This window comes from Polypterus senegalus, chromosome 1 (assembly GCF_016835505.1).
Source record: "Polypterus senegalus isolate Bchr_013 chromosome 1, ASM1683550v1, whole genome shotgun sequence".
In the NCBI taxonomy this organism is placed as follows: Eukaryota; Metazoa; Chordata; class Cladistia; order Polypteriformes; family Polypteridae; genus Polypterus; species Polypterus senegalus.
This window is the reverse complement of record NC_053154.1, coordinates 91,992,870-92,013,499: the sequence shown is the minus strand read 5'-3', so window position 1 is coordinate 92,013,499 and position 20,630 is coordinate 91,992,870. Positions and strand designations below refer to the sequence as shown.

Here is a 20,630-nt window from a genome sequence, read left to right as displayed (position 1 = left end):
TCATCTCGTTAGGAGCATCCCTGACATTTTCAGGCATGCATACAATCACGTGGGGGCCATACAAACTACTGAGTGTGATTTGGAGTTGCTGCAATGAATGTTTTTGAATTGAGCCCTCTGTAGGTTGACATTACCCAGTCCAAATCAGTATAGATATCCAATCTGATGTGTGTTCAAAGTGTTCCTTTAATTTTTTTGAGCAGTTTATATATGTATGTATATGTGTGTGTGTGTGCGTGCATGCGTGTGGGTGGGTGTGTGTGTATTTAATTTAAAAATTACAAATTAAGAAAAGGCAAGTTAACCCTCCTGAAAATTAGTAGTTTAATTTTCAAATATGGAAAAACACCCCCATCTCTCACTCTCTTCCTCTTTCACTCACTCATATATGCGTCATTGAATGAATTAAACACTTTATTTTTAAATTTTGTGGCTTGTGTAAAGTAAAAAATCTTTGGGTGAATCCTTTCTATATCAGTTCTGCCTAATATCTGATAAAGAGGTGCTATTTTTGTTTATGTGGGATATATACAAAATTGTGTACAATATATCAATATTCAAAGATACAATGGCTCCTGCTTTTAAAAATAGTGTAGTATTTTTCATAATCATCAAATAGAATACACAACTACCTTCAAAACTGTTCAGTTCAAAACCCATGTTTTCTTTTATTAAATAAAAATATTTATCTTTGAAGTGCCTCTAAAAATGCACAAATAAACAATAATTTAGAATATTCAAGTTTGCAGGAGACAACTGAGAGAAATCTACAAATTAGGTAATACATCTAAATAAAAGTAAGTCTGTTTACAGTGGTGTGAAAAACTATTTTCCCCCTTCCTGATTTCTTATTCTTTTGCATGTTTGTCACACAAAATGTTTCTGATCATCAAACACATTTAACCATTAGTCAAATATAACACAAGTAAACACAAAATGCAGTTTTTAAATGATGGTTTTTATTATTTAGGGAGAAAAAAAAATCCAAACCTACAAGGCCCTGTGTGAAAAGTAATTGCCCCCTGAACCTAATAACTGGTTGGGCCACCCTTAGCAGCAATAACTGCAATCAAGCGTTTTGATAACTTGCAATGAGTCTTTTACAGCGCTCTGGAGGAATTTTGGCCCACTCATCTTTGCAGAATTGTTGTAATTCAGCTTTATTTGAGGGTTTTCTAGCATGAACCACCTTTTTAAGGTCATGCCATAGCATCTCAATTGGATTCAGGTCAGGACTTTGACTAGGCCACTCCAAAGTCTTCATTTTGTTTTCTTCAGCCATTCAGAGGTGGATTTGCTGGTGTGTTTTGGGTCATTGTCCTGTTGCAGCACCCAAGATCGCTTCAGCTTGAGTTGACGAACAGATGGCTGGAAATTCTCCTTCAGGATTTTTTGGTAGACAGTAGAATTCATGGTTCCATCTATCACAGCAAGCCTTCCAGGTCCTGAAGCAGCAAAACAACCCCAGACCATCACACTACCACCACCATATTTTACTGTTGGTATGATGTTTTTTCTGAAATGCTGTGTTCCTTTTACGCCAGATGTAACGGGACATTTGCCTTCCAAAAAGTTCAACTTTTGTCTCATCAGCCCACAAGGTATTTTCCCAAAAGTCTTGGCAATCATTGAGATGTTTCTTAGTAAAATTGAGACGAGCCCTAATGTTCTTTTTGCTTAACAGTGGTTTGCGTCTTGAAAATCTGCCATGCAGGCCGTTTTTGCCCAGTCTCTTTCTTATGGTGGAGTCATGAACACAGACCTTAATTGAGGCAAGTGAGGCCTGCAGTTCTTTAGACGTTGTCCTGGGGTCTTTTGTGACCTCTCGGATGAGTCGTCTCTGCGCTCTTGGGGTAATTTTGGTCGGCCGGCCACTCCTGGGAAGGTTCACCACTGTTCCATGTTTTTGCCATTTGTGGATAATGGCTCTCACTGTGGTTCGCTGGAGTCCCAAAGCTTTAGAAATGGCTTTATAACCTTTACCAGACTGATAGATCTCAATTACTTCTGTTCTCATTTGTTCCTGAATTTCTTTGGATCTTAGCATGATGTCTAGCTTTTGAGGTGCTTTTGGTCTACTTCTCTGTGTCAGGCAGCTCCTATTTAAGTGATTTCTTGATTGAAACAGGTGTGGCAGTAATCAGGCCTGGGGGTGGCTACGGAAATTGAACTCAGGTGTGATACACCACAGTTAGGTTATTTTTAACAAGGGGCAATTACTTTTTCACACAGGGCCATGTAGGTTTGGATTTTTTCTCCTAAATAATAAAAACCATCAATTAAAAACTGCATTTTGTGTTTACTTGTGTTATATTTGACTAATGGTTAAATGTGTTTGATGATCAGAAACATTTTGTGTGACAAACATGCAAAAGAATAAGAAATCAGGAAGGGGGCAAATAGTTTTTCACACCACTGTATTTGCATTATGTAGTTTCCTAACAGTGCTCTTTTCAAATACTGATAAAGGCTGCACATTGTTTTGTAATGTTTTCAGTTATATGTTGCCATTATGTGATTGCAGTCATTGGTTGATGATTTGTCTGCGAAGAATGAGGCTTACAGATGGTACCCAATTTCTTTGATAAAACTTTTACATAAGATTTAATCACCATTTCTCCCAGCAGCCTTAAACCGAGTAGTGAGTTAAAAAATGGATGAATAGATAAACCAGCTTGTATTATGCCTCCATGAAGGTTTTCTGAGATGTCTTATACAGAACTAGTAAGACTTTTAAATTCTGAATAGTTATGAAATACACTGTATGCTAACATGGGATATGTACTGTATGTTGTAACTTAAGCACCCACTCAAGGTTGTATAAAATATATACTTATTGATATGCCTCTTTGTTGTAACCAGTTTAAACAACCTTTAAATTTTCGATAAATATTTTCTTTTGTCAAATCAAGGTTATTAAAAATAAGTGTGTGATATTTCCATTTCTAAGCTCATGGTTTTAATTGATAGTCTATCCCCCATTATTTTAAAACTTTTTAAAAACTGCTTTCAATCAAAATCTCAGGAGATTTTATTTTTGGGATGTTTAAAAAACTTATAATCAGTGTGCTTTTCATATGATGAGATGAGCAGGACACTTCTTAAAGAATCAGGCAGGATGTCTTTCATCACACATCGCAGCAACTACAGTATTGTTTGCCTGAAAACTGTCATAGTCTAACTTTATCAGGTTTTTGAGTAATATTTTGGAGATGTCAATGCAATTATTTTGGAAATGCTTTGTTTGCTTCTTTTACACTTACATATCTTTTCCTCTCTGCCTTTCTCTCTCTCTCTCTCTGTCCCTTTGTTTAGTGGGTGGCCTTCGCCTCCCTGTTTTTTATCCTGGTGTCCATCACGACGTTCTGCCTGGAAACCCATGAGGCCTTTAACCCAATCACCAACCGAACAGAGGAGGAGAAAGTGGACAACATGACTGTGCAGCACATCTACCAGGAGACTGAAACTGTGGCATACCTGACCTACATCGAGGGAGTATGTGTGGTCTGGTTCACATTTGAGTTCCTCATGCGCATCACCTTCTGCCCTGACAAAGTTGAGTTTATCCGCAACTCACTCAATATTATTGACTTTGTGGCCATTTTGCCCTTCTACCTGGAAGTGGGGCTGAGCGGCTTGTCTTCCAAAGCAGCCAAGGACGTACTAGGCTTCCTGAGGGTTGTCCGTTTTGTGCGAATTTTGAGGATCTTCAAGCTGACCCGCCATTTTGTGGGGCTGAGGGTCCTGGGTCACACCTTGAGGGCCAGCACCAATGAATTCCTTCTTCTGATCATCTTCCTGGCGCTGGGTGTCTTGATCTTTGCCACCATGATCTACTATGCTGAGCGCATCGGTGCTAAACCCAATGACCCAAGAGCCAGTCAACATACGCACTTCAAAAATATCCCAATTGGGTTCTGGTGGGCTGTTGTCACCATGACCACTTTGGGCTATGGAGACATGTACCCTCAGACCTGGTCTGGCATGCTCGTAGGGGCGCTTTGCGCTCTTGCTGGTGTGCTAACCATTGCAATGCCTGTGCCAGTCATCGTCAACAATTTTGGAATGTACTACTCCTTGGCAATGGCTAAGCAGAAGCTACCAAAGAAAAAAAACAAGCATATTCCCCGGCCACCCCAGCTGGGATCTCCCAATTACTGTAAGTCAGGCGTAAATTCGCCTCACCACAGCACTCAGAGTGACACCTGTCCCTTGGCCCAGGAAGAGATTTTAGAAATAAACAGAGCAGGTAGGAAACCTCTGAGAGGAATGTCAATATGACCTTTTTCAATTCAATCCGTCAATCAACCAATCAAACCAACTCAGAAACTAACACCCCACCTAACTCTCTCACAGTCACCCTGCCCTGATCACCTGCCACCAGCAGTGCACGAAATTCATCATGCACCACTCTCGTCCTGCGAGTCACATTCACAATGCTTCACCCTTCACATTCACTCTCCAAAACCACTGCCTTCCCTCCTTCGCCTAATCACCCCCCACCCAACCACTCACCACCCTCCACCCCCCACCTAGGTGGGGACTTGCATATTCCAGCAGGACTCTGCTCAGTGGAACACAGTAGCACATTCATCCGACAAAACTTTCAGTTCCCCGCCAACTCAGATACCACCTTGTCAGAAAAGGATTCTGGTATCTGAGCAACCCTTTTTAATTTTTTTCTTTTCTTTCTGAAAATAAAGCTAGTGCATGTAACCTGGAGTTGTAAGCCTACATACAGTGTGGTTTAGACTTTTTAAGAGTCCACCATACAGCATTGGTGTTACTGAGTCCTAGGCTTTACTCCTCTAAAGGTGTGATTATGTTGAGGTATTCATTCATTCAACTTCACCTGATGTTTAAGTAAAAGAGCAGCAAACCAGAGGGTTGAGCACTTTGGTAACTCGATTATCTCTGAAATGCAGTCATGCTAAGGTATAAATTATAATGGAAATCACCTTTTCATTTTCAAGTGCTGCTTCAAATTGTATACAGTTCTTTTTATGTTTACAGATTCTTCTTTTGCACTTTAATGCATCTTTGAATCCTTTTGTCACTGCTGTTTTTTCAAAGAAAAACAACAACCCATATTCAGTTGTTTGCCTACTGTATTTTTTGGGGATTTCACAGTACACAGTGGGGAACTGACAAAAAGATCTAATTTGTTACCTGGTAATTGTCCTGCCACCCCCATTTTTTAGCAAAGCGTCTACTAAATTGTTGAAATGGTATGTTGTAAATATATAAACAATGTTTTGAGAAAAATGGCTAAAATGCTGTTTGATACCAAATGGGAAAAAGTGGGTTTTATAAATGAATGAATGAAAGCATTGAATGGTCAACATGCTGAAAAATAAACAGGTATGCAATATCACTTTGACTTGACAAAAAATACACACAAGGTGAAAAATATTTCAGTCTAGTTAATAGTCAGCTATTGAATTCCTTCAGCTTACTGTATGTATTCTTTCACTTTAAACTTTGCTGGCTTTTTTTCAAACTTGCTTTATCATATAAATGAAAAAAAAATGTTTTTTTTTATCTCAAATGAGATTATTCAACAATCTATATGCACTAGTAGTTCAGTGATCTTTTTTCTTGAGTTCTATATTAAGAGAAGCTGATCTACAGACAGGGCTGCATGGTGGTTTAGTTGTTAGTGCCGTTGTCTCCCTGATATTGAACCTCACTCTTGGTTGTTGTTTTTCTAGAGTCTGGATATTTCCCCAGATATGTCTGGAATGGTTTTCCTCCCAAATTCTTCATAGATTTGTGTGTTAGTTAGCAATTCCAAACTAGCACAGAGGGATTGTGATCCAGCAAACCTGAAGTGAAATAAGCCAGATTGAAAATGTCTTGATGTGTTATTTTGTATCTTCAGAATAATCCCTTTAGCCATATCCTTTTGGAAAATGTAAAACTCTGGTGGCAGATTTAACTATTGAGGGATATATATATATATATATATATATATATATATATATATATATATATATATATATATATATATAGTCGTAATCATCTTAAATGTTGCAATAACTGACATTCTTATTTTTGTACAGGTAAAATATTTGTATTTTGATGAATTTGGGACAGGCATAATACTTAACTGGGTAAGGATTTTGCAATATATATGAATAATTAATGGACTGAAAGATTTTTGATAATTTGAGAGAATAATTATAATTAATTTAGATATCAAAACTTTTTAATTAAAAAAATGACATTTGTGATTATAAAACATATTAAGGGTTCCTTATACCCTACCTCTAGGTAATTTTTTGGACCATTAATATTTAATTTTTTTCTTCATAGTAGCTATTTTTTTATTGATCCAGTTGTGATGTAATCATTTATCTTCTGAGAATACTGTTAATGTTTTGAAAACTTCCTCAGGTAGTGCCCCATCCTGCCATAAACCATAGCAGTATTTCAGTGATGCTATCAGTTCTACAGACAACTTCTTCATTTATAGGGCTAGGAAACTTCTAATAACAAACAAGAAGATATTCTCTGCATAACTGTTTAGTTAATCTTTCTGGCTTCAGCACTTAACAGATCCCCAGGACCACCAACCACATAATACTAACAGCATACACAATCCAGTCAGCCTGTTCCCTCAAATGTCATTTTCTTGAAATCATTATATTCTCTGTTCATATTAACTTTTTTATCTTTGAAAGTATTTTAGAAAACCAACACTTCATTGGTGGTATACATGTGAAAATGACTTTACACTACAGTTAAGATTGAACTTAATGTCATCAAGTTCTATCTAGAGAGTTTATCTACCATGTAAGGTAGTATAGGAAAGAGTAAAGGAAGCTGTGAAGCAGTAAGCGAAACAAATGTGCAGCATTTGTGGAAGTGATTAAACAGCTTTTGAGAATCTGTCACCAATCTGTGGTCATTGTGTCATTTCAGGATTGACCACTTTTAAAGCTAAAAAAAGTAAACAACAAGTAAAGGACAATGTAATCCACAATGTAGTGAAAGTATGGCTTAGTTCAGGGGTCCTCAATCACGGTCCTGGAGAGCCGCAGTGGCTGCAGGTTTTTGCTCCAACCCAGTTGCTTAATAAAAAGCACTTATTGCTAAAGTAACACTTGTGCTTCACTTTAGTGATTTTGAGCCCTTATTGCTTAATTTTGTCTTAAACAGCTATTTTATTTGCTCCTTATTATCAATAACATGCAAATGACAAGAGAGAGCAGCATTTCTCCATTTAGCTTATTTACATTTACACCTGTGTGTATTCATCTGCACTATTGGGTTTAATTAAATACTTGGAAGAAAAATGAAGAGAAAAAAGTGAAGGACTGAGAATTACTCGTCCATTTTAGCCTTCAAATCATTTGCATGATAGAAAGGGAAAGAAAATCTAGGATATGAGAATGACCTGACATAGCAGAGTTAATTTAATTTCATAGCTTGTTAGTGCTTTATTGGCAAGAATTGCTTTCTAATTAAGCAACCAGGTCAGAACAAAAACCTGCAGCCACTGCGGCTCTCCAGGACTGGGATTGAGGACCCCTGGTTTAGTTAATATGCTTTAAAGCCACAGTGTATTGTATTTGAAATAGCTCTGAAAAATGTGGGCTTGTTTTGTTTGATGTACTGCAGTTAAAACAAGTATAGTATTTTTTATGAAATATGAGATTAGTTACTGTTAACAGCTGAATATGATACTTCTTTTATAATAATTTGTTACATAGTCAGGAAAATATCTCATTCTTATATTTCAAGAGCATATTTGCCATGAATTGTTTAGTTTGTATCATTCTGACTGCTATTGCATTTTCCCTGTTGTAAGTGCACAGATACTGGAAATAATGATACTTGTGTGTGTATGATTTCTTAATTATACAGAAAACTTTAGAATCAATACAAAATATTTTTAAGAATAACATTAATAACAGAGGTTATTTTTTGATTGGGGGCTTTGTCTGACATTGAAAATCATGTGCTTTGCCAAAAACAAAATATAGAAATATGCTAAGTTTTATCATTATTAATTTTGGCTACAACTCAGGAAATCAGCTTTTCACTCTTCACATGCATGATAGCAGTTTTTGGGATAAAGAATGATTTATTCCTTGTGCAGTGTTTTATAACTGGACCAGGTCAAAAATTATTTCACTCTCTGTTTCCAAGAACATTTTTCTTATGTCTATAAATGGCACCGTTTAAGAATCACAAATGCATAACTGAGGCATCAACGACAAGATAAATGATCAGAAGGTTCTTATGTCATGAAGGTTTCTACATTTCTAAACACTCATTCATACAGTAACTGTTGAAACAGCAGAATCACATTTCTTACATTATTTTCACTTTGTCCTCAAAATATTCTACTTTTCCAAATTAAGAGTTTAAACGGTATGCTACAGTTGGAATGCAAACTAATCTACATTTTGGACCCTCTAGTATCACTTAATAGAGAAAAATTAATGAAATAATATTTTGGCAGAACCATATTCTTGGCAATGTAATAGTAGTCTGACTATAAAATGTGTCTGTTTGCAGTGACATTTCCTCATCCCCTATTTTCTGCCTCCTACAGATGTTTAGGGAGGATTTTCCAGTTTTAAGTGTCTCAAAGAGTTGACCCTCCTCTTGAAAGATCATATAATTCTTGGATGTTCTCACATTCTTCACTTAATATACATTTCAGACTTTAACAGAATACTTAACTTTGTCCATAGTAAGAGTTTCTTTTTTGCAGCTTCTGATTGAACCATAACTTATTTTTTGATCATATAAATAGCACACTTTAACCTTCCTCCTTACTACTGCAGGCATTCATCTCTGATATGCTCAAATTATTAATGTATGCCTTGTTTTAATAGCTTACGAAGACCCCAGGTTTTCAGAGAGCTCAAAAACAGGTTGCTACACAGTGCCCTCCAATGGACAGCAAAAACATAGTCGGCTCCTCGTCATTTTATTGGTTCCAGCAACACTCATTTTTAGTAGGCTGACTCATCTTTGTTTATAAACTATGATCCACATAAACCAATCTTATTTTAGCATGCAAATTAGAGATATGAAAACATGTAAGATACTTTAAAAATATTATCAAAACATTTTTGGTTTAGCACTATCAAATAATATAACATAAAATGGGGGAAGCACTGGGAATTTATCAATCACGTTATAATCAAAATTAAAAACTTTTACTTACCTAATGCCTTGTCTATTTAGGAAATGCAGTTGAGCCTTATATGCACTGACTGCAGTCATTTCTTTTTCTGCTGTAACTGAAATATGGGTCAGTCCAAGAAAGAAAAAGTACCAGATAGTGGAAAAGAGACTAAGCAGTTTCACTAAAATTACAGACAGTAGTATGAAATATTTAAAATTGTTGGAACTGAGACATATGACATCCTGGGCTGTATAACTTAGAACATTCTAAGGTAACTGCTCTTCTGGGAGAAATCAATGCAAATACCTGTGCATTAAAGGAGTGTTTTTACCAAAATGTATAAAGGATTTGAAACTTGAAGGTTCTCAGTTATTTACATCCTCTCAAACTCTGATATCTTGTTATCAATAGAAACTAGGTTTGTCCATCTTGCTGAATCATACATTGCTGCAGGAGTAGTATGCAGGAAGAATGTCTTGGAGTCATTACTGCTGTTTTCCCTAAAGAGCTGCGTTCATCCATGTAGAAGTGTCATAATGTTGCTTTTTATAGTTTCTCATGAGCTGTATGGTTTGTCATGATCACTTGTGATATAAATGTTTTATACTGTTTTACTTAATGCTTGAATGCTGTAGTCTGTTCATTTTGTAGCTATTCTGCACAAGACTATGTGGTGTTCCTGCCATTTACTATAATGTAGGTTTTATTCAGACTCCAATGACATTCTGCCTAACTGATTGGTGACTCATAAATTGTCTTGGTGTCTTTAAACATATGACCTACAATAAGCTAGTGTGCAGTTCTGTATTATGCCCCAGTATCTTAGTTTCCAGATATTTGTCATCTGCCATGTAATGGCTTACTTTTATCAAGCCCTCAGTATTAAGAAAGTATGTAGGCAAATAGCATCATTTGATTTGATGATCTGATTTTTTCCACTTCTTCAGCAACCTTTTCATACTTTACAATATATAATTTCAGTCTGCTCTGTGTTGATCCTGTTAAAAGTGCTTGATCTGTGAGATTGCAAATGAAACTGTGGATTGCAGTCTGATAGTCCAGAAATGGTAAGACTACCAGCACAGCTCTGATTATACACTGCCTTGCAAAAACAAAGTCAACACCTGGATTTAACTAAGCAAATGGGTAAGAGCCTTGCATTGGATAATTACTGCAGTTATTAATATATTTCAGCTGGAAACAAGTTATTTAATCTAAGTGATACAGTGAGTTGCTTCTCATGTCTTAAACAACTATGTCGAACAACATATCGTATGGTCATAGAAAAGATGTTATGTTGTTTCAGAAGAGTCAAATTATTGGCCTGCATCAAGCAAAGAAAACAACTAAGGAAACTGCTGAAACTATTAAACTTGGGTTAAGAATTGTCCAACTCATTGTTAAATCCTGGAAGAATGGTGGTGAAACTTCATTTCATGGAAGAAATGTGGTCAGAAAAAATCTTGAATGATCATGGTCGGAGATCAGTTCAATATATGGTGAAATCAAATTGTAAAAAACCAACAGTAGAACTCATGGTTACGTTTAGTAGTGAAAGTAAGGGCATTTCCACATGCACAAGGAAGAAAAGTCAGGGTATGGGGGCTAAACAGTTAAGAAACTTAAGAAAACTACTTATCACTGAGGCTAAACCGGGTGGGGAAAAAAAGGCTTCAATTTGTTAGGGAGCATAAAGATTGGACTCTGGAGCAATGGTCATGTGGTCCGATAAGTCCATATTTACCCAGTTCCAGGGTGTCTACCGTACAAGCCTGTGGGAGCAGTGTTATGATCTGAGGATGCTTCAGTTGGTCAGGTCTAGGTTCAGCAAAGTTATGTGCCCAAAAAATTAGTTAAGCTGACTACCTGAATGACCAGGTTTATCCATCAATGTATTGGCACAGGCATATTCCAAGATTACAATGCCAGGATTCATCAGGTTGTAATCATGAAAGAGTGGTTCAGGGTGAGCATGACCTTAAACCCAGTGAGAATCTTTGGGGTGTGCTGGAGAGGACTTTACACAATGGTCTGACTACTCCTATCATCAGTACAAGATCTTGGTGAAAAATTAATGCAACTCTGGATGGAAATAAATGTTGTAAAATTGTATGAGCTTATTAAAACAATACCACAGCGATTGCATGCTGTAATCAAAGCAAAAGATAGTCCAGCGAAATATTAGAATGTGTGACTTATTTTTGGCCAGGCAGTGTATCATAATCGTTAAGTGCTAAAGTTGTCATTAAAAGTGATACTGTACACTATTCTGACTCTCACTTCTTAGCCACTTAGACTACAGAGATTAATTTCATGGCGCATGTTCAAATTTCAGATTCCTACTTGCGTAGATAGTTTTTACAAACTGAAGTTTACATTTCAGCAAAGTGCCTCTTTAGGAAGGTTGTGGGTATTAATATGAATAATTTCATCAATAGGAAGTAATTGGAAGTAAAATAGTACTAGTGCTACATTATATGTAAAAATTTGATGTTGGCTCAAAAAAAACTTTTGCATCAAGTCAAGATGAAATTTTTGGCAATCTCACATTGTTGACAGTCTCACAAGCAAATGTGTTAATGACAGGAATACACTGGGACTGAAATCAGAAAAGACTGCCCCAGCTACATGTGTAAACCACGTGTGACTTTTGACAGAAACCCAGCACTCTTAATTTTGTCTACAACACGGAAGAGCTAATATAGTAGATATAGAGCAGACCACTTTATAACAGTTATTGCTGACAGTGGCTGGTTCAGTTTGTGCAGAATAACAGATGGGCTGCACTAGGTCAGCAGAGTTCAAGAGCTGTGCCAAAAGGGATACATCTCAACACTCAGCTTGTTGTACCTTGTCATAGACAGGGTGTAGCAATCAACAACATTTATTTATATAGCACATTTTATACAAATAATGTAGCTCAAAGTACTTTACATGATGAAGAAAGAAAAAAAGACAAAGTAAGAATTAAAATCACAGAACACTAATTAACATAGAATAAAAGTAAGGTTTGATGGCCAGGGAGGATAGTAAAAAACTCCAGACGGCTGGAGAAAAAATAAAATCTGCAGGGGTTCCAGGCCATGAGACCGCCTAGCCCCCTCTAGGCATTCTACCTAATATAAAGATCAGTCCTCATTGTATTCAGGGTTCTCATGGAAGGACATGAACAAGCCAATCAGGTTTCACTCCTATGTCTGATAAATAAGAAGTGTGCTTGCAGTAACCTCAGGAACATAAGCCTTAGATATGGAAGTTGTTCAAAAGCATCAGTTGATCAGTTTAAGTTTTGAACCTGCTGATTTACAATGATAATTAGGACTATTGTATGGCAGAAAAGGTGAGAATTTCCTCATCCATCCTGCAGGAGTGGAGTTTTAATGGTGCGGGCTGTGTTGTGTGGTATATATTAGGTTCTTTGAAATGAGCAGATCAATTTTTGATTGCAATAGGTTATCTGAAAACCTTAGCCAAATCTTTCTTGAATGAAATGGAATAAATCCTTTGAAATACAGATCTCCCACAAGTTAATAAGCTACAACTGTGAGTCAGTATGGACCAGAATTTCTGTTCCCCAATTTTGACACATTATTGAGACAATATCTTTTGAACCCAGCCTCATCTGAGGGCAGGTGGCTGTCCAAATAGCAAGTAAGCAAATGTATGTAATAAAGTGGACAGTCAAGTATGTTGAATAAGTAGAAACACTTTCTCGTCTTTGTAAGTGAATCAAATATTTTAAAAATGGTTCACTATACGGTAAACTATAGAGAGCTTTCAGGTGATTGCTAATCACTACAACATGCTTGTTTAGGCAAAAGTAACAAGGATTTGTATTTCAGACCACTCAGAGTTTTTCCTGTTGTCCTTCTAACTTTAGCAGAATGACACATAATCATGAAAGGGAAACAAAAATGCCATTTGTTATCTGCTTGAAGTTGTTTTGTGAAGAGACTACTCTTTCTCAGAGCATCATTAAAGACTGTCATGTTAAACCGGTGCTCAATGGAGAAGACAGAGCCACAGACACATTACAATATAAAGTAAATTACAATCGAAAAAAATAGTGGAATCCCAAAAGGCAATTTCTAATGGCATACTCACTTCCTCTTGAGCAGAGACCCTATATATAGGAAGCAGACATCAGAGCTGCCTAATTCAGTTGTTGAAAAATGGTCTCATTTTATCCTAAAAATAACAAACCAAAGTAGGCCAATTCTATGAAGGCCCTGAGGATTGCTCCACTGTGAAGTCACAATTATCTTTCCTCTGAGAGATAGATTAATAAGACTAAAAAAAAAAAGTGATGGGAACTACATGTAACCTCCCCAGAAGCATTACATTGCATCTCTCTGAGGTGACTCTGTCATTTGTGGTGCAATGAGTTCAGGTGTCCTTGAGTTTCTCTGTAACCTCAACCCAAATTAAGAGGTAGCAAAGTCAAGAATCACACTAACTGGTGTAACTTTAGGACAGAAATATAATCACCCATCTTACCTGTTGGGGAGGAAACAAAGGCTACAGTCCATAAGACAGTGGAGCTCACTTGTAATAGTTCATAGATTTACCCCCGCAAGAATAACCAGCACTGTTTTAAGAGTAAACAGTTTCAAGCAGCAATCAGGAATTGTTCAACTTACTTATAAAAAGTAGATGATTTAGAAATACATTAATGAAATCAGTCATGATGATAGATGAACAATAAAGGAAACTTGACAACCCACAAACTTTAATTCTTTCAGATAAATACATTTACATAAGTAGCTAAATAACACAACATTCAAAAGTAAGTTTCAGTAAAGTAAAATTACAAGATTTCAGAACTTTAACAAATCCCATACATTACTGACACAATTAAAATATGTAATCATAAACCACAGTAAAACTCCACCCCGAACAGAGAGTAAATTAGTAATAAAAGTAGAAAAATGAGAAAATGGAGGCATACTGAGCTATACAGGCTCTTATTACTTAAAATAATAGGAGTTTAGCAGAGACACAAACAGCATTTTAGCTGGGTCAATTGGAAAGAACATTAATGTAATCTTGTCAAATTCTGAAACAGCTTTACACAGTTCCATGTAAAGAAAATGTGCATTTGTTCTAGTTTTAGATAATGAAATGGACATGCTAACAATGTAGTGTAAGAAATAATCATCAGATAGTCTAAGTTCATTTGGAATAACTACAAAGACTGCTGTAAGATAGTAAGACCTACACTATCTTTTTGAAAGAAAAACATTTTTTCACAAAATGTTTTTCATTTTGGATAGTCACAATACATGTGCCTGAACAAAGCTAGAGCCACATAGCATCAAACCCCTGATAAATTTCAGATAGCATTAATTTGGAAAGAGGTGCGTAGATCATTTTCACATGGACTACAGCGTGTTTTACACAAATTGAACAAGAATGAATGCTGCGAATTATCAACTTCCACTCCTTGCATGTTTTCCAGCATTGCCAAGGGCAGTCTAGCGGTGAGCATTTGACAATATTTGATAAAGCCTGGAAAATACTGTAAACATTTTCCTCCTTTAATAGTTCAAATATTTTCAGGTATGAGCATTGGAGGTAGATTAAAGAAGTTAGGCAAAATTCTTCTTTACAATGTTCCTAACTTGAAAACAGAAAAATAATTGTGTTGAATTCCATATTTATAATGAACATGATCAAATGGTGCAAACACATTATAAATATAAAGATCTCTGAAGATTGAGATGCATGGAGTCTTCCAAAATTTGCTGTATAGTAGAAGGAGCGTTCTAATGCAAAATGGTCATGTAATGGAGCAGCAGGCATTAGCGTCCTTTCCTTAAACTGTTCACAACATTGGTTCCATATTTTGATTGCGTAAAGAACAATCTGATTATTAATAATACTGGTATACTGGTGAAAACTACTAATGGCTGGAGCACAGAGCAGAGCCAGCTATGCTGGTTCATATTCAGTACAGTCTTCCTTTTTACGTTGTCTCAAATTACAAATATTTGAACCCAGTAGTATAGCTGAAAATTAGGTAATGCCATACCATCATCTGCCTTTGTTCTTTGTAATGTTAGTTTTTTTTAGATGGTCTTTTTTCCTTTCATATAAATGAGCTAATAGGAAGGCCAAGCTTTTAAGAAAATTATTTATCAATAATTATAAGAATATTCAGAAATTAGTAGTTCAACCTGCTACAACTGCAGTAGGTTTCTCTACAGTAAAGCATTACAGGCTAATCTGCAGCCAACTTTAAAAAAAGGTTTGGATGGAATCATAGAACAGTCTGAAAATGTCTTCCTTTACAGTAGACCTGCTTTCAGTATTATGAACAGTACAATTAAGAATGAAATGAGGAAGCAATCTATACCAATGTAAAAGGTTTTCACATTTAGCTCATTTGCTTTTTGCTGGGATCTCTGCATTGCTTTACCTCCTGCATTGTCTTTTAACGTTTCAGAAAGATTTTTCTCAAAGGTTTGAATTAAAGTGTCAGGGTAATCTCTACAGTAAGTCACCTTTTACACTCAATTCTTTGGTATATTCTGCCTACTGGGAGTAAGTACTACTCAGGTTTTTTAATTTTTCTTTTGGGGCAAGTTTCATGGGAGTGATTAACAGTCACATGAAATTATCACTTGAAACTTAATTAAAGATTATAGGCATGCTGACCAGCATCTGTAAAATAAAAAATCAGAAGTGCACTTTAGGTCAGATCTAGATTTTATGAAGGCAGTAAATGTAGATTAAAAGGTAAAAATGTATCACAGACATAGCAGTGACTGTTCATAAGACAACAAAACTAAATCCAGGAACTATCAAAGACAAGAGAATTTGTATTAATTTTAAAGCATATGAATTTAATTAGACTAGCTGGGCTGTGTGTCATTTATTTTTTTATTCTGCAATTAAAGGACTTTGGAAAATTGCAAATGCTATTTTAGCATGACTAGCCTGGGAATCCTTTGATTCAGTTTATCAGTAAGTCATATGGCTATACCACAGCTGAGAAATCGTATTCAAATTCTGAAGCTTGCTTTAAAAAAAAACTAAGTTCCAGAAAATGAGGCTGTGTGAGATGCCTTTTGGTTTCTTTCACAATGTATGAAGGCTAACATTAATAGTAATTTACTCCAAATCGCAGGGGCTATCACTCTTTTCAAGGTATTTTAGGCCCAAAATGTCAGACTTTAAAAATGTTAAAATGTATGGTGTTGGCCACTGCACAATTCAAGCAAGTTTCCTCACTGACCTAACTCTGTCAAAGATTTCCATCTTTCTCTTTTCATATTTGTTTAATTACAATATATAAGCCGATTACTGAAATTATTCTTGGTTTTTCATTAAAAATAGAAAGTGAAAATACAGTAAGTAAAGGGAATCAGAGTCTTACAATATACACTCAAAGAGCAAAGAGTATAAAATAACACAATATAAAAAATATGTAGAATATATTGCAAAATGTATCAAAATCAGCTGCCTTCAAACAGACTGTAGAGGTAAGAATAGCTTGTGTCCAGAATACTTGGAATACTTTATTATGCCACATGCTCTATTAAAGGATTTTTAGTCTATAGTGATGACTAAGAAAAACTTTTAATGTTATGTTTTCGTGGAGAACAGACATCACAAAGTTCCTGATGCAATGAGCTTCAGTGAAGACCCAGCTTGAATAGTATGAAACATTCATGAAAAAAAAATCTCAAACTACTTATGTTGCAAAACGCAAAACGTTGGGTATCCCGTTATGTACTCACAATGTTCCAAACACATATATTTTGGCTAAAATATTGTTAAATAAACCACTTCCAGAAAAATTTTTTGCACATTAAAATGAGACATTTTTGTTGCTCATACAGTAATGTTGAAGACCTTTCGGCTGTACATTGAAACAGACTGGTTTAGGAAATGATTAAGTAAACTAGAAAAATATTTGTTGTACGTTTCGACAAATTGAAAGTCAATAAAGGCTTCCCCTTAATTATGAACAATCGCTTTACAACTATTCAGATATACAAAGTAGGTAACGTAAAATGCTGTTTCATCTTATGAACCAATGAAGCCAAATTTTCGTGGTTACAAACAATACGTCTGTGATCATTTGAAAACACGTGCTGCCAGTGCTACACCTCACCTTCTTTGCAGTCATTCCAAGCCTACCTTTCTGTTGTCTGCAAAGTGCAGTGGGCTCCACAGGTTGCAGATCGTTCTCATAGCTGACGCTGTGTGCCTGTATTCTGGGTCAGTTAGCTTGTCATATGTGTTACTAACGTGCCTTCTAGCATTATCTTCAACATCACATCTCTAAAACCAAGAAGATTAAAAGTCAATTTTGTTAAATGTGAGAAAGCTTTATTAATTAGTATTTAATGAAGGGTAAATGCCTTTATAAGGATTTGTATTGATGACAAATTTTATACTTAAAGTTCTATCAAATTTCATGCATTCTGGTGTTATTTGAACATAAACAAGGAGCATTTTTTGCGCCAAGAAACACAACTTTTTCTGTTTAAATTAATGGTAATGATATGTTACAAAGGTGTTTTCAGAAAAGGGTAGCTTTGCAAAATGGGGGAAGCCTGTGTCTCTGAATCCAAAATAATTATGTTCTTATACTGCAAAGAAAATTGCATAAATTGTAAATGTATTCACAATGTTTACTTTATGAAATCACTATTTTTAATGAAGAGTATTTTCTTTATAAACCTAACTAACATTCAAAATAAGAATATGATGTATAATATAACATAACATTTTCAAACTTGCGTAATCCAGTTCAAGTTTATGTGTGGACAGAGCATATTATGGCAGCACTGAGATAATACAAGATAAAATTTAAATCCAGTGTAAAGCCTGTGCTTTTGAGAGTAAAATAACTACCCTCAAAGAATATTAAAATATTAAATTGTGGTTTGACTTTCTTAATTTATTTTTGATTATAATCCTAGTGAATTTCTTAGAATTTATTTTCTAAAGGTAATCTTTCAGTGAGAGTTTCAAACACATTTTTAAATCAGTTTTAGAGATTTTAATGATACTAATAATAATCATAATAAACATTGTTTTCTGATAGTCTGATGAGGTCTATCTGCATTTGCTTAATGTTCTTCACTATTGTTAAGCTGGTAAGAGTAGCATGTGAAATTGTTGCTTTTGGGGATTTATGTAAGATCTATCTGAGACAGTTCTAGATTATACTTTCTTTGGTAGGTCAGTGATACATGGAAAAAGAGAAGAACGCTTCTTCAAGTTTCAATGCCCTGAAGCAGATTGTAGTTCAGGTTTGCACATGTAAAGACTCAGTATAGCATTTTTCATGATCATCTATGTAAACATGCCAACAAAATTGACTTATTTTTTCAGTTATACTTCCTATTTCAAATAATATTCAACAATTAGACATGAACAGAACAGAACCATTGATAAACTAATAATGGCTAAATCCTTAATGCTGCAGCTTCCTTATTCCATGTATTAAAAATTATACACCATAGTCATCTAAATAGACCAAAAGATGTTTTGGGGTGGCGCAGTGGGTAGCGCTGCTGCCTCGCAGTTGGGAGACCCGGGTTCACTTCCTGGGTCCTCCCTGCATGGAGTTTGCATGTTCTCCCCGTGTCTGCATGGGGTTTCCTCCGGGTACTCTGGCTTCCTCCCATACCATAGGTGCGTTGGAGATTCTAAATTGTCCCTAGTGTGTGCTTGGGGGGTGTATGTGCGCCCTACGGTGGGTTGCTGCCCTGCCCGGGGTTTGTTTCCTGCCTTGCACCCTGTGTTGGCTGGGATTGGCTCCAGTGGACCCCCGTAGTTAGGATATAGCGGGTTGGATAATGGATGGATGTTTGCTTAGTGGTGTACTTGTTATAAATAAATGAAAGATTGGAAAATCCTTTAATTTAAAGGAGCATTATGTGTCCACAATTTTCAAATTAAATTACTGAAATAAAGATCTGTTTATGCAGGGCTTCAGTAGATATACTAGAAAATAATTTTATGACTGTAGCTTTTGAGCAGTGAATGACCATATTCAGTCCTGAATGCAGTTGCAAAAGCATGTTCCATTCATTTTACACATTTTCTGAACTCTCTTAAGTATACTTATGAGTACACAGTCTCCTATAAAATGACTTACCTGTCTGTCTCTCTTCAATCACACTAACAAATATTCACCTAATGTTATCTTATTTCAGGTCATCCTTCTGACTGCAGTCTCACTAGTTTCTTCTTAAGGAGAAAGTGTGAGCTTCAAGTAGACACTGATGAGCTTGAAGTTGATTTCTTCTAATTTCAGGTCTCTTAAGCTACAAGGCAGTATCATCAAGACCACGATAACAATATTGGATTTGTAATTCTGTAGCAGAGGCAAACACCTACTTAATATACTATATTCTAAGACCAAGTAAAAGAAACAAAAAACTCTCTGAATGCTTGAGATATTTTATTTCTATAACAAAACTAAACCTGCTTTTTCTCCATTTGGTGTACTGAATGTATAGTATGTATAATGTATTAATTTTTTGCTTTACCCCGGGAGGAAAATACTACAATGTGTTGGGTAATTCGATATGGATCAAGATAACAGTTTTTCCATAGCTTTCTATATATTGGGGGTTATCTAATGCAGAACAGGATATTAAACTCAGTTCCATCTTTTTCCCCAAGGTTAATGATTACCTTAACAATGAAATGACACACCTTCTCTCTTTTCTTTCGGTTGAAAAAAATGTCTGTATAAAAACCTATTTATTTTTTATGTATTGTTTTAGGTATCCTTTCATTTTTCCAAGAAGTATAGCTTCTTTTCTTTGGTGACCTCAATGTGTCGGATGAATGTGCTACTAGCAGTTTTTCTCAAGACTGTTTTTTCCACTGTAGCACTTAAACCATTTCCTTTTTTCAGCCTAATTGTAGCTTAAAATCAAGCAAACCAAGTAAAAAATAGCAAAAAAAAATTCTGCTGTTTTAGTGCTCAGTATCTCACTTGTGCTTATATATTTGAAGATCCGAAAGTGAATGGCGAAGCAGACAAGGCGGCGTTGGCCAACGAAGACTGCCCGCATATAGACCAGGCTTTGTCGCCTGAGGATGGCCAGCTCTTTAGCCCAGTCGAGAGATGTGAACATCCCTGCTTCCTCTTAACAACCGGGGAGCTGGCTTGCCCATCTGGGGGAAGAGTGAGGAAGGGTATGTAAAAGATAAGGCCAACGCAAAAAAAAAAAAAAAAAGAAAAATCATCACAAACAACAGACTCTGGCTGCCGTGTAACAGCAGTAAGAAATGCAAACAAAATGTTTCTGATCACCAACCCCCTAAACCTCTCCACATCAAAGCAGCCTTTGTTATCTCCAAAACTTTTTAGCAAAGCACACCATTCTCACTTAAGCTCCTACTCCAAAAATGAGACATTCAGTCCCATCCTATGACTGACTCCCCATGGCACTTCAACACCATCAACAGACCACAAGACTTGGACTGTAGAGATCTGCATTCTGGTTTGCTG

At 36.0% G+C, this 20,630-nt stretch overlaps 1 protein-coding gene across 2 annotated transcripts in view; it reads left to right on the top strand.

Moving 5' to 3' along the window:
* The window catches only part of LOC120529492 (potassium voltage-gated channel subfamily C member 1), a 203,494-nt gene that overhangs the window by 178,457 nt on the left and 4,407 nt on the right, over positions 1-20,630 (top strand). The window contains exons 2-3 of one of the 2 annotated variants that reach the window (XM_039753348.1): positions 3,316-4,249; positions 20,132-20,314. In XM_039753348.1, coding sequence (XP_039609282.1) covers positions 3,316-4,249; positions 20,132-20,314 — 1,117 coding nt within the window. The remainder of the gene's footprint in view (positions 1-3,315; positions 4,250-20,131; positions 20,315-20,630) is intronic. The other variant, XM_039753358.1, reaches the window with a different exon arrangement.